Raw genomic sequence first — 13,946 nt, 5'->3', positions numbered from 1 at the left:
TTAATGTAGCTCCAGTTAAGATATCTACAGGAATTTTTCCCTGGGCTTAGATAGATTTTCATAGATTTCATATGGAAGAATACAAGCCCAGACATTGCCCTTCCTCTCCAGAACATATCAGTCAAAAAAAAACAGTGAAATGGAACTTAACTTACCAGGTACAAAGCATACCATCAAGTCACTGTAATCGGGTCAATATGCCACTGGGATAGGAATAAGACAGCAGTGGAACAGAATATGCAAAATAATCTGAGGATAAATGTGCAGTTAGTATGTAATTCAAGTCAAGATTCACCTGTGTGGGAAAGCAGCTGGGTTGGTTACTAAAATAGTGCAGGAACAAAGGGGTATCCCTAGGGCAGAATATTAAAGTTGATCCTTGGGGGCTGAAGGAGAGATGAGGCTGATGAGAAGTCACAGACTGAAGTGTGCCTGGATCCCCCCACGCCCTGCCACTGCTTTCTCTGAATGAGGTTACCAGCCAAGCAATCTCTAGAAGTTGTGAACAACCCCCCACCCACAGCCAGCAAGGAAATGGGGACCTCAGTCCTAAGCTACAAGGAACTGATTCTGCCAACAATCTGAATGAGTTCATCTCCAGAGACTCCAAGGGAACAGATCCCTGGCCTATGATGAACCCTGGACAGAGAATTCGCTGAGCAAAGCTGTGCCCAGACTTCTGGCCCACAGAAACGAAATAGGTGTTGTTTTATGCTGCTTGACCTGTGATCATTTGTTGTGGCAGAAATAAAAAACTAATACAATGAGTTTGAGAAGACTAACACTGAAGGGGTGTCTGAGCAGAGCTGCGTTAAAAGATATTTATCAACCTTCAACCGTTTTGGAATGAACATTGCCTCCTAGAGCACTTGCTTTCCCAGGGGTTTATCTGCTGGGAAGACTTGGAGCCCTTCAAGGAGTCAGTGAAGGCATCCCTTCCCTTGATCAGCGCCAAGACAGAGGGACACTAATGCATTTTATTCGTCTCAGCACTTCCTCATGACAACTATATGGTACGTTCTTGAATTACAATTTATCTTCTACAGTTGACGTATACATGTCCAGGAAGGAAGTTTGGCTTCTGGCTAAATTTAGAAAGCAGGCCTTGGGAATATTCCTGGAGATATTTTGGAGTACCCAGATGTAAGGAATCTTTGTTAGAGCTCTTTCTTTCCATGTCCATTACCTGTCTTTGCCCACCCCCCATATTCTCAATCACTTCATGAATTATTGAGTTGGGGTCAAAAGAAGAATAAGAACCTAGCATTTCGTGGATGGCTGAGCCATTCTCACCGTTTACCAGCTCTAGGACCTGTAGCCCCCTGGTATGATGCCTATTCGTCCTTCACTATAATCATGCATCGGTTCATGCCTGGACCTTTGGGGAGGCTCTTGAATGTTAAGTCTGCACCTACCCAATCTTTGATTTTTTGATAACATACATGCAAAATATTCTTAAAGATGGCTATTCTCATCCATATAATACTGATTTCTGTTGGCTTTATTTTTTAAACTTAATTCTTATAACTCTTAGGGTATCAAAGCAATATGTGTTCACTGTAACATTGAAATATAATTTTAAAAAATGGAAATCCACCCTTCCTCTCTCCCCTACTCTTTTCCTATTTCTAATCTTACATCGTTAACACAAATTAAAAATTATTTGAATATCCTCCCAGACATACACATGGTAATACACACATATGCACACCCAGAAATTTTTACTAGTTTTAATACAATGTTATCAGGTTATTTTGTTTAGCAGTTTTTTTCTCCCTAACGTGTCATGAAACATCTTTGAAAATCCACATACAGACAGCTTTCATGAAAGAAAAACTGATCCTTATTATATGCCAGTTATAGAATAAACACCAGATGGTCAAAGACTCAATTTTTTAAAATTCTTAAGTATATAAATAAAACCAGTTAAAAAATTATTACAGGAGCACCCATAAGACTATGGTTTTTAGAGAATCTAGGGTTTTAGAAGCTTTCTAAAGTAGGACTGAATGCTACAAAGCTATAAGGAAATACACAAACACTACATACAAATAGAAACACAAACAACAGATCATACAGTATTTCATATAAAATTGATGAATTTGAAAAAACATCTGGACCATTAATGGCAAAATGTTACCTATCATATATAAAACTCCCATAAACTGACAAAGAAACGTTAAAAAATAAAATTAGAAAAGGGTAAAAGAATAAGAATCAACAATGATCAGAAAAGCAAATTCAAATGGACAAAACACCTGTGAAAAAAATTATTCCCTTTGCCAGTAGTCAGGTAAACATGAAGGAACAATGAGATGGTAGCTGACACCCATAGAGTGGGCTACAGTTATTATGTGTAACCTGTGTGGATGGCTTGAGACACCATGGAAGCACTCAGTCACACACTGCTCGTGGAAAATGCTGTAGCACAGCTTTTTGGAAAACAATCCAATATTTACTAAAATTATATAACACCTTCAACTAAGAAATTCTAGACCTGGAACTTTATCCCATGAAAATAAAAGCCCCAGTATCTGAAATAGATGCAACTGTCTGTCTGTAGTGGCAAAAAAAACAGTTTAATAAAGCACATGCCCTGAACAGGAGATGACATCCCTAACGCAAAGGCATGCACACCTGACCTGGTAACAGGCAAGCACCCAGGCAGGGTGCTGCGGAGCCAGAAAATCAAGTCAGAGAAAAGAGTCTACAAAATGATTCCACTTCTTCAAACAGTACCAGATATAGAGTCATATATATTCATAAATATGTACATGAACCGTCTACTTATCTGTAGGGGATTAGGTTGTTACAGACCGAAATCGAAGGACAAACACTAGTAATACTGTGCCCTGGTCGGAAGGACAGCAGCAGTGTGGGGGGAAGGGAGGAGGACGAGGAAGCCAACAGAAGCAAAGACCCTACATTCAAAAGCCTTTCTGTGATGGCACTGAAACATCTTCATAAAATAATGCATGTGTTTCCATACATACATAAAAATTAAATCAAACATGAACTGAAAAGTATACAGTGTAGGACCTGCAGCTGCCCTGCTTTCAGTGGAGTTGTATTTTAAAACTTAAACAGATCACAGGTCCCTTTTTCTCTTGAACTCACATGCAGACTTTCTTACCATGATGAGAATCTGTGGTTTTTGTTTCTTGGACAAATCAATGATATCCACTCCATTATAATAGAGATTTTCAAAGCAGCCATCAAAGTTTCTATGTGGGAATGCCATTGATTTCCTGTGTCCAGGAATCCCTCCGAAACTGACCTTAGAAAAAAATGACATAAATAATATTGTTTAATGATTTTCTGATTATGACTAAAATACCTATGATTATCAGGTATAAATGTGTCTCAAATATTTATCATTATTCTGCATCATGTTATGTTAATTTCAAATGAAGTTTTAGATGCAGATTTATCAATGTTTTATTTACTACAGACAAATAGTTGAATATTCTTCTTATAATTTGCTACTCACATGGCTCTGTCTTTTTGCTGATGGGGAATACTGCATCTTTATTTCCATGGTAACTCTTGATCTGTGACAATGTGACATACTGTGATAATACTCTACTTAACAAATCTGTCTACTACCCAAGCTTCAGGGTCCTGCTCTTTGCCATGACTCTGATAGCTTAGAATAATAAAGCCTCTGATAATCTCATTGAAGGCCAGGCTCTCCAGCTGGTCTCTTCTGCTGAGGCCACTTATACCAAAGGAACATTGCAAGTATCTGGTTCTGAGAGATGTGCTGAGTGGCACTGGGAACAACTGCTGCATTTTAGGGTAAGTTAGATGTATGTGGGCAACAGGCTGCAAAATCACTAGGCCTTTACCGACACCCAAAATAGTACTTTGAGTTGTGTACATTTGGCTCTATTCTTACTTCAAAAGTCAGGTTGGAATATATGCTGATTACTTCTCCAGGTAATCCAGTCTTAGGTTGCTAATTCTGTTTAGGATTGCTCTAAAACTCAAAGACATCTCTAAGGCAACTCTTCACAGTCAAACATCAGATGCAATATGGAACTGTTCAAGTGAATCCATTTCAAAATGTTGCTTGTTGTGCTGATGCTCTTTATTGACAGATTTGCTAAAGTTAAGGCCCACTTACTCTCCTGTGAAGACTCACACCTTAAGAGGCTGAAACAGCTAAGAGCACATGTGTGTACCTCCCAGTGTGCAATCGTCATCCACAGAAAATATTTCACTAGCATTCTGAATGATTAGGAAAGGGCATTTTCTCTGCACAGTAGTATTTTCTCTAGGAGGTTATATTGCATTTAAATAATACTGAAAAGTAATTTTCACACCTCATTATCAAGATCCAAGAAGCTGGACTCTCCCGTTGCCTGGAAGTGATGAGTGTGTCTGTCCACGGTGAAGCGGATGTGGGAGCCGTGGACCTCAATGAGCAGAGAATGCCAGTGCTGGTCGTCCAGCAGGCTGCCCAGGCTGAGGGCCTTGTGGGCACCTGGGGAGGGCAGGTTAGTGCTGCCTGGAAAGGAAAAGTGAACCATTCCATCCCATCTGTATTGTAACTTTTGTGTTGAGGTGTAGCATTTCTCACAAAATGACAATTTCCTGACATCCTTCAATCCCTATAACTGGTCAATTGGTTTTCTTCTAATCTTACACACAACCTTCTTTTGTTCTTGAGTAATTTCTTTTTTTGTAAGTAATTTCTTGAATATTTTGTGTTTATTATTTCTCATTGTGTTTTCATTTTTCTTGAAAACATTGTCTTCCCAGGACCTCAAAAATTTACAGTGACCCATTCTTGTCTTTACAGTCTTATCAGATTATTCACTGAACATCTTCTAAGCTGCAAAACTTTACATAAAAGCATATTCAAGATACATACATGATATGCCCTTAGCACACCTCACCTGCAGCCTGATCACGTTTCTATTTGCCAAAATAGTTGCAGTTTACACCTGTAGCCCAAGAGTAATTATTTACAGGGCCTCCTTTCTTTCTGGAATGTGTTCTGCTGTCAGGATAACGTAACCACTGAACTATGAAAAAATTAAGTGTAAAAAGGTACTTTCATCTACATAATCATATTTTCAAAAACACTGCTTTGTAGTTTTTACCTGAATTAAGGAGTAGGGTGAGTTTTCCTTTAACTAATTCCAGGGTAATGCATTTCCCATTTTGTCCTCCTCTGTGGAATAGAATACCATCATTCTGCCCGGCTTTAAATTTCAAAGAAATAACATCTTTTGTTGGACTCGTGGGTTTCTGATTAAATATGTACAGCAAGGAACTTTTTCCATCAAAATTAACCATCTCAGATCCTACAGTGGGAGACATTGGAAAGTAATCTAAGTACATTTTTGTTAGTGCCTTGAAATATGTAAATGGACACACACACATACATACATACATACACCATTTATCTATGGTTTGTTTAACAAAGGGGAAATATGTTACCACCCATTTTCTCTTGATACCGGTAGTTAATACACCTAGACTCCACTCTGCCTCTTCTGACATTTTCCCCAAAATCTATCATCTAGAAATATTTTTGTTGACTAATTCCAATTGGTCTCATCTTTGTATTGGTCTCTTCTCATCCTGTAGAAACTGAAAAGCGGGAAAGAAGTTGAAATCCTCCCTGAGTAGAATCTCCTTGCATAGTGTACGATCCTTCAACATTATTGTTTTTCTGAAAGGTTCTAATAGTGTCTACACACTTAAGAGGTAAAATGTCAGTGTCACTTGATGTAAATGGCTTAATTGCTTGTCAATCAGTGGTTTTTTACTTTGAGCAATTCTCACATGAGCTATCACTTTTATGTACTTTTGCTGGTCATGAGACACACATACACAGACTAGATTTACTAAATACTACTTTAGCATTTAAACTAATATTAAATATACATATAATATATAAACTAATATAATAATTAAACTAACAAACTAGTATTTACTAAATACTACTTTAAACTCGTCTTCAGTATGTTTTTCTGCATTCTGGCTCCATGACATCACAGAAGGGCACACCTGTGCCCTCAGGAGGTGATGAGGGGTCTGCTGTCATGTGTCATTACTATGGTGCTGCCGTTTTCTCTCAACTTCACAACAGTGGCTTATCTTTCCAACTATCAAGGTCACTTGCATTCAGTTTATACTAAAAAGCAATACTTTATCATTAGTATAAAAAGAACATCAAACCAATTGAGTGCAGAACAAGAGATACACAAAGGAATTCTTATTCCCAGAAAAATCTCGTATTTTTCATATTTTACAAGTAAAAAGACATTATTGTCCCTTAAAAATACATTTATGTAATAAATGAAGATGCAAGAAAAAAGCCAATAAAATATGAAGCTAGTGTCTGGAAAGCCTATGAACGATGTCATGTTGTTTAAAATTTCACAAAAGCTGTGGCTAATGTATACTTGGACCTGCATTTCATTCAGATCAACCACAGTATTTACAATTCAAAAGAATTGTGCGTTCACAATTCAAAAGAATCACCTATTTTATGCAATTACCCTTTGAAAATTTGGAAGTTTCATTCACACAGTGGAAAATACATAAACACTGTACTGTCTAAAAATCATGTAAACAATTTTTCTTCGTTGCATAATTAAATAAATGTGTCTGACAAAACACTGTCAAATTCAAATGTCCTTCAGCTTATTAGATGACAATAAACTGATGAAAATTTGATAGTTTATATGCTTTCACATGTTAGCACTACAATTTACCTCCATGTGTCACTGAAAAACAATGATATGATTGATGAAAGCTTATTTTTTCAGTTAGCTAATAAGAAATCTTTGTTCCATGAATGATTTTTCCAGGAGTATTTGGCTCAGATACTTTTTCCTCATCTTTCCTGTTGCCACTATTGCTTTGTAATAGTAATATTGATCTTCTAGGAGTGAGAATCTCCTAGAATGTTTGTTAAACATGGGTTACGGGGCCCCATATCAGGGCTTCTCTCTGCCAGCCTGGGACAGGACCTGAAAATCTGCATTGCTAACACGTCCCCATGTTGATGCTGCTGGTCTGGTGACTGTGTTTTGAAAATTACTGCCTTACAGCACTGAAATTATATTTCCTGAAACATTCCCCTCAGGCAAAATGAAGTAGTGACAAATTTATCAGGTGACAGGAACAAAAATAATGGTCTTAAAACTCCTTTGTCCTAAGGTTTTGACTTTCTAATGTGATCCTTAATACTTGCACATAGCACAAATAACCATGTTAATCATCTAATTACATCTGAGGAAGATTCAATATATATTTTGACAGATTTTAAGTCTCTAAGGCAACTGAGTTACAATACAGGTATGTAGCTGACTGAGTAAAACAAAACCTCTTAAAAATAATGTATCTTGTAACAGACCTATTATTTTAACCCAAATCTTAAATGGTAATAAACAAGCTCAACTTAGGAGTTAAAAGATAGATAAAATTTGAGAACTGATTTTAGATCTGGACTGTCAGTTCCTCCTTCACTTCATATGAAGTTATCCACATCACTCTGCAGCCTGTTACTGTATATTCCTGTGAGCTGATTTTTAAAGGTTTTTTTAAAAACAAGCATGAAAACAAAGAATAGGCAGAGAGCACATGTGCCTGGAACACCTGAAATATTTGCTGGCTGGCCCTTTACAGAAGGCTGCCTCCCCACCCTGCAGAACCTGGTTCTGGTGACCATGCCTGGTTCCTGACCGCTCACAGTGGCCATGATAAGAACCTGCTCATGACCAGACATCCTATGATCCTTCTTTGGCTTAAAAATAAAAAATCCTATTTAAATAGGAAACTACAAATTTAATTATTTCTGTTGACCTATTGCATAATTCAATACACTTCATTTGTGGCTATTCTTGAATATTTTATAAGGTAAAGAATAGGTCAGTGTTTTAGCTCCTGGCTATATATTTCTGTGTATAATATAAAAGAATGGTTTTTACATAGACAGTCTTCAACAGCTTCACTTTTTGCTTCAGCAAGGATGCTGCTTTAGCGTATAAAGTTTAGTTATTATAAGACCATTTTTTTCCACCTTGACCTAATTTCCATTCATTCCCCACATATAGCTCATTGCATTTCATACTGATAAAGCACTTGCCAGGTGTCACACACCCTGCTGGATTCTAGGATGAACTGCAACAGTGCAGACATGGCCTGGCACCCCCGTGGAGCTGACTTTCCTTTCCTCACTTCTCACTTCTATCTGAAAGGACTAATTTCACCAGGAACATCCTGAAGATTTACTGGGAATATTGCTAAGGGAACTACAGTGACAAGGAGAGAGCTTACAGATCAGGATGGAGGAGGTAAGAAAAGGAAGGATTCTTGTCTAATAAAAGTGTTTGGAAAATGGAGTGGAAAGACTCAAGGGCATCTAGACATCATACCAATCACACGACAAAATTCCCCATAAAATTTACAAAGTGGTATCAGAAAGTAGTCAACATGCTTAAAACAATGGGCTGCACTGTTTATCAAGAAGCCCACACAATAAATAAGAATGTATTATCACAAAAGATGATTTATAACAGGAATATTTAGATTTGAAACTCAATTACAGGCCTCATCAAAGAGAATCCATTTATAAAATGTCATTTATGTGTGAATGTTCATGAATCAACCTGAATATTTGAAAACAAATTGGCAAGTCAGTAAGTATAAAATAACTAAAAAAGATTAGCACTAAACACTCAAACACAATTTGTAAAGGCAACAGATTTTTTAAAAAGGAAAATTTAAACAAAAACATCATACTTTGGGATAGAGAGTATTTAGTTCAGTAAGTCAGCTCTCTGAGTGTGGATGGGAGACAGCCCCTCGCAGCCCCACTGGAGTGTCATCTCCACTGCACAGGGGCTTCTTGGCCCTGGTGCCACTGATGGCAGAGTGACCCGGAGAAGCCAACTTTGAAGTCACTGCTCACTGCTCATGCTAAGGGGACCCTGTGTCCATCAGTCTACTAACAAGGTTTTTGCCACTGGACTATGTTAAGAGAAAATACAATTTTATATGTCCATAATTAATATAAATAATCTACTATGTTTTTGAATGAAAATACCAAAATAATGCATTAAATTATCAACTAGTATCACACTCAGCTTTCACAAGAAGTCTTCATGAAAAAGAGCCTCATATGTAATTCAACTCTTTAAATAATTAGGGCACTTGGAACAGAGATCACAGAGTTGCATTAAAATAGGAAACAATAGTTTCCACTATTGTAAGAGCATAGAAACTACATTCCAAAGAGAGTAAGAGGAAACGTGATAAGTAGCTGAGAGTAGGAAGTGTTTTCCCAATTTTATGTGATTTTAACTTGTAATCATTAGTTTTATTAACTGAGGTTATATTTTGATGATTACATCCCTAACAATACTATTAAAGAAGGTCCCACACATACTGGCCAGTTAGGAAGAGGAACCCGTTTTACCAGTGGTGAGACTAAATTTGTGTTAGACAGATTTACAGCTTCTCGATCTGGTCCTGCACACACACAACTGTTCATAACAACATAGAGCAGCAGCTCAGAGTAAGCACTGTGGAGACAGAGTCAAGAGGTTGGTAAGAACAAAGCACCTGAAGCTCACAGGCAGCAGAGGGGGAGGAGAAAGGCAGATGAGAGACAACCACCGATCTGCAGCACACCCGTAACTGAGCACTCAGCCAGGTACTGATCAGCGCATGCAAGTAAGGACGTTCCTCAGGACTGGGAAAGGTCCATCTAAAAGGACAAAGGAGAAAGAAACAGCACTGGCATGCACACGGCATTGGCAATAGTGTCCATTCTTATCATCCTGGCTGGGAACCTCATAATTCACTGTCATTGGCTAGAGTGCCCAGAAGGGTCTCATTCAGTAATGACCTAATGAGCCCCAGACTAAATACTGCTCTAGTGTGGACTAACAAATTTTAAAAGCAAGATTAAAAAGGATCAGATTCCTTCAGTTCAATGTGTTCTTGAACAAACTTCAAGAATTTAAGATGCAAAAATATCCAGCATCCAACAAGGTAAAAATCAAAATGTCTGGCATCTAACAAAATATTTCCAGACATCCAAGGAAGATGGAAAGTATGACCCACAATGAGAAAAAAAAGCAATCAAAACTTACACAGAACTGACACAGATGTTATCATTAGCAAAGAAAGACATTAAGGTAGTTATTATAAATGTCATCCATATGCTCAACAAAATCAAGGAGATACACAAAAGATAGTAAAAATAAAATTGAAACATACAATGTCAAAGAAGAAAAATACACTGAATGGGATTAATGGCAGATTAAACACTAGAGAAGAAGAGATTCGTGAATTTAAAGACATAGCAGTAGAAATACTCTAAAATGAGATGAGGAAAAAACAGTAACTTAAGAAAATAAACAGGACATCAATGAGGTGTGTGACAGAATAGAATCAAACAGCTTAATATACTTTAACTGATATATGGTGATTGAGTCCCTTAACAAGAAGAGATGGGAGTGAGACAGGGACCATGGGTTTAGACAGAGTAGGGTGAGGGCCCCCTAGAAAAAGCAATACCAGATAATTACAGTCAGAGCAATGCAAAAATATGCAAGGAAAACCTCTGCCAAAACTCCAGGTTAAATGTGAAGCTCTAGAGTCACTCTTCAGTGAGATCAGTTAATACTCTCCAGATAAAAGAAAGTAGCCCATGTTTTTATTAGGCTAATCATTTGTAATTATGTATACGATTCACTTTATCATGCTAAAAGGCCAGGTTTATGTGCTGTTTTTCCTCCTTCAGACCTGATCAGGTGATTTGCTAACTACGCAATTAATAATGGCCAGCAAGCCCAGCCATAAACAACATAGTAAAAGCAAGAAAGATTCCATCTTTGATTGCCTTTTAAATTCTTTAGCAAACAGACAATAACAGCCCATCTTGAGGACAGGGCAGGTAGTTTTGACTGATGACTGATATGCTCCCAGACCAAAAAGCTGCTATTCTGGGAAAGAAATCTGCAGTAAACATATGTTAATTTTGCAGAATTATCTGGAAGACTGATGAGAAAAGAGACTTAATGTCTCCTCAAGGATGAACCTTCTAGGACCACTTAACAGGCCACACCCCTAGCCCTTTATCACGTTATCAAAACCCTAGACAGTGCACGACCATGGACTCTCTTGTCCCCTGCTGGCATGAGCCAGGAGCTCTGTCCTCTCACTTTATCTCTAAATAAAAGCTTCCCTCTTGCTCTCCTACCTTGAGTGTTTGCAAAGTTCATTCTTCAACTCCATGAATAAGAACCCTAGCATCAGGGGTGCTTAGGAAAAATATTTGAAGAAACAATGGCTGAAACTTTCCAAATGATGAAAACTGTTACTCCATCAACCCAAATAGCCCACTTATCTACAAACACAAGAAAGAGAATAAAGAAAACCCAAGCACATAAGAAACTGTTTAAAATCTTAAAAACATCAAGAGGGAAACAGACATGTCACTCTCAGATATGTAGATACAGATGTCTGCAGCTTTTTCACTGGAAGGAGGCAGGTGAGGAAACAGCAGAGCAGCATCTTGAAAGAGTTGAATGAAAAAATGTGACCCTAGAATTCTATACTGAGTGAATGTAACTTTCAAAAATGAAGGTAGAATAACAACTTTTCAGACATACAAAAGCTGAAAGAAGTCCTCATCAGATCTGCACACCAAGAAATGTTAGAGGAAGTCTTTGAGGTAGAATGAAAATGATACATGGAAATATGAGTCAATACAAAGGAAGGAAAAATACAAAGGAAGTAAACTCCAGAGTTTACATGGAGATATATATATATATATATATATATATATATATATTTAATTTAAATGTCCTTAAAATAATCAAGGGGGTAAAGGGTAAGACTTCTAAAAGTGGCTGAGTAGAAAGCCTGGCAAATCCTCTCTCCCAAAAGGAATGTAAAACTGGGAAAAAATTATCAAGAATAGCAACTGAAGGACATTAAAAACTGACCACAAACAAACAATAAATCTAGGCGCATTTATTCAAATCTAGAAACCCATTCCCAAATGCAGCCATTTCCCCACCCTACAGGGCCTCCTTCCCACCTGGAGGACAGAAGTTGTGCCTAAGTCCTCTTTCTCAGCAGGGTGCCTCCCAGGGGGTAGCTCTGTGAACTTATATTCAATACTCTTTCTAATCGGGTTTGCCTATTTCCTACTTTGTCTACAACTGGAGAGGATAATGCAAATGAGCATTCTCTCCTAGGTCTAAAGACCATCATTAATTTCCAGTGTTTTTCTTTGCCAAGGTGACCATGTCCACTTTCAGTCCACGTTCTTCTATCCCTATGATGTACTTTCTAAATTGAAATCTACCTAGAATAGGACCAGGACAGAACAGGAAGTTCTGTATCTAGACTCTTCCTTCAATAATCTTAAATGTCTCTAAATACGTGTCCATTATTATTATAGAATGTTAACAGCAAGTTTATAAATACTGACACATGTTGAAGTAGTTAAATAAAACCTGCATGTTTTTCACTACAACAGTCACTGCTTTTTAAAACAAACACGTTATTTTAAACCATCCTATTAAACATTCTCTTCCCTTCTCCTCTTCCCTCTGTAGCCATTTTATTTTCAATGCCTGATTTGACAAAGGCCTGGAATGCTGCATGGATAGCTGGTAGACTCTCATGGGCTTGATATTTGGGCCTATCTATCTGTTCCTTTCTTTCTCCCTTCTCTTCCTCCCTTCCCTCCCCGCCTTCCTTCCATCTTCCTTCCTTCCTTCCCTCTCTTATTTGAACAATAAAATACACTAATAAACATAAAATTACATAACAATATTGGGGCTACTACAACACAGTATGATGGGCACAGTGTAAGGCACCAGGGGAACACCCGAGCATGACAGGGAGGCAATGCAGATTGCAGAAAATAAGGAACAGAAAGTGAGTAACAATCTCACTAAATAAATGAAGGCAGAGCTGGGGACAGTGCCAGTGCTGGGCATCTGGGGCTTCAAGACCTGCATGGAGAATGTCAGCTTACAATTGGTCAGACAATAGGCACGTTACTGAAAACTTAAGAAAGTGGAAAAAAAAAAAAAAACCTAGAGAGACTTTAATTCAAGTGTAGTATGAAGCCCAGAACAAGTTTGTAGGGGATGCGGACACCGGACAGGCGGCACTGCTGGAGAGAGGTGAGGGAGGTGTGCCCATGCCTTGCCTGTGGTGTGCAAGCCCCCACACTCCATCTCACTCTGGAAATGGGGAAAGGGCTTTTCAGGTGGAGAAACTGTATACACCAAGCCAGGAAGCTATGCAAAGGCACATGTTTACAGGAATAGTATCGCTGTAAATGGGATATAAAAAAAAAAAACCAAAAAGAGAAATTGCATGTGAGAGACATTATGTATCAAGATAAACAATTTGTACATTTTCTCAATATCAACATAGCAGTGGAAATGCAAATGAAAAAAAATAATGATCACTTTTGGCTATAAACTGTATCATATTAAATTACTGTCAAAAACAATAATGCAAAACTCTATGCCTGAACAATTACTCTTATTAGTAATAAAAATGCAGAGCCACTACTATGAAGGAATGTACTTTGTATCGTTTATTAGTTAGTGGTGATTATTATCTTCTGCATTTTTATGCTAGGAGCCCTGTGTGCCTAACAGCTCATGTTTGTTGAATTCAGGATGCCTGCAGGACCCATGACAGCTGGGCAGGCAACTGGCCCTTCCGGGGATCCAGCACATGGCTTTGATCTTCCTAGTACCGACCTCTAGCCCAAAAAACTGGAGTAATAGCTCCTCAAGAAGAACATCAAGCTAATCACAAATCCCCATCAAAGAGCATATTCTGCTTTGAAGTCAGTAAACCTTAAGTTGTTTCCAGAGAAATGGGAGAAGGAGAAGCTAATTTCATAGCATCAAAGAGAAACTAAGTAGCAGGCATCTAGCTGT

General features: G+C 38.0%; 1 protein-coding gene across 4 annotated transcripts in view; it reads right to left on the bottom strand.

The window, feature by feature from the left end:
• The window catches only part of LOC118922095 (contactin-associated protein-like 3), a 219,561-nt gene that overhangs the window by 88,775 nt on the left and 116,840 nt on the right, over positions 1-13,946 (bottom strand). For 3 of the 4 annotated variants that reach the window (XM_036904445.2, XM_057498476.1, XM_036904444.2), the window contains exons 5-7: positions 5,109-5,312; positions 4,326-4,510; positions 3,134-3,277 (exon numbers count right to left, since the gene is read on the bottom strand). In XM_036904445.2, the coding sequence (XP_036760340.2) occupies positions 3,134-3,277; positions 4,326-4,510; positions 5,109-5,312 (533 nt within the window). Of the gene's footprint in view, positions 1-3,133; positions 3,278-4,325; positions 4,511-5,108; positions 5,313-13,946 lie in introns of those variants that run through there. The other variant, XM_057498477.1, reaches the window with a different exon arrangement.

The sequence above is a fragment of the Manis pentadactyla genome, chromosome 3 (genome assembly GCF_030020395.1).
Source record: "Manis pentadactyla isolate mManPen7 chromosome 3, mManPen7.hap1, whole genome shotgun sequence".
In the NCBI taxonomy this organism is placed as follows: Eukaryota; Metazoa; Chordata; class Mammalia; order Pholidota; family Manidae; genus Manis; species Manis pentadactyla.
The sequence above is the reverse complement of the archived record's forward strand: the minus strand, read 5'-3'. Positions and strand labels throughout refer to the sequence as shown.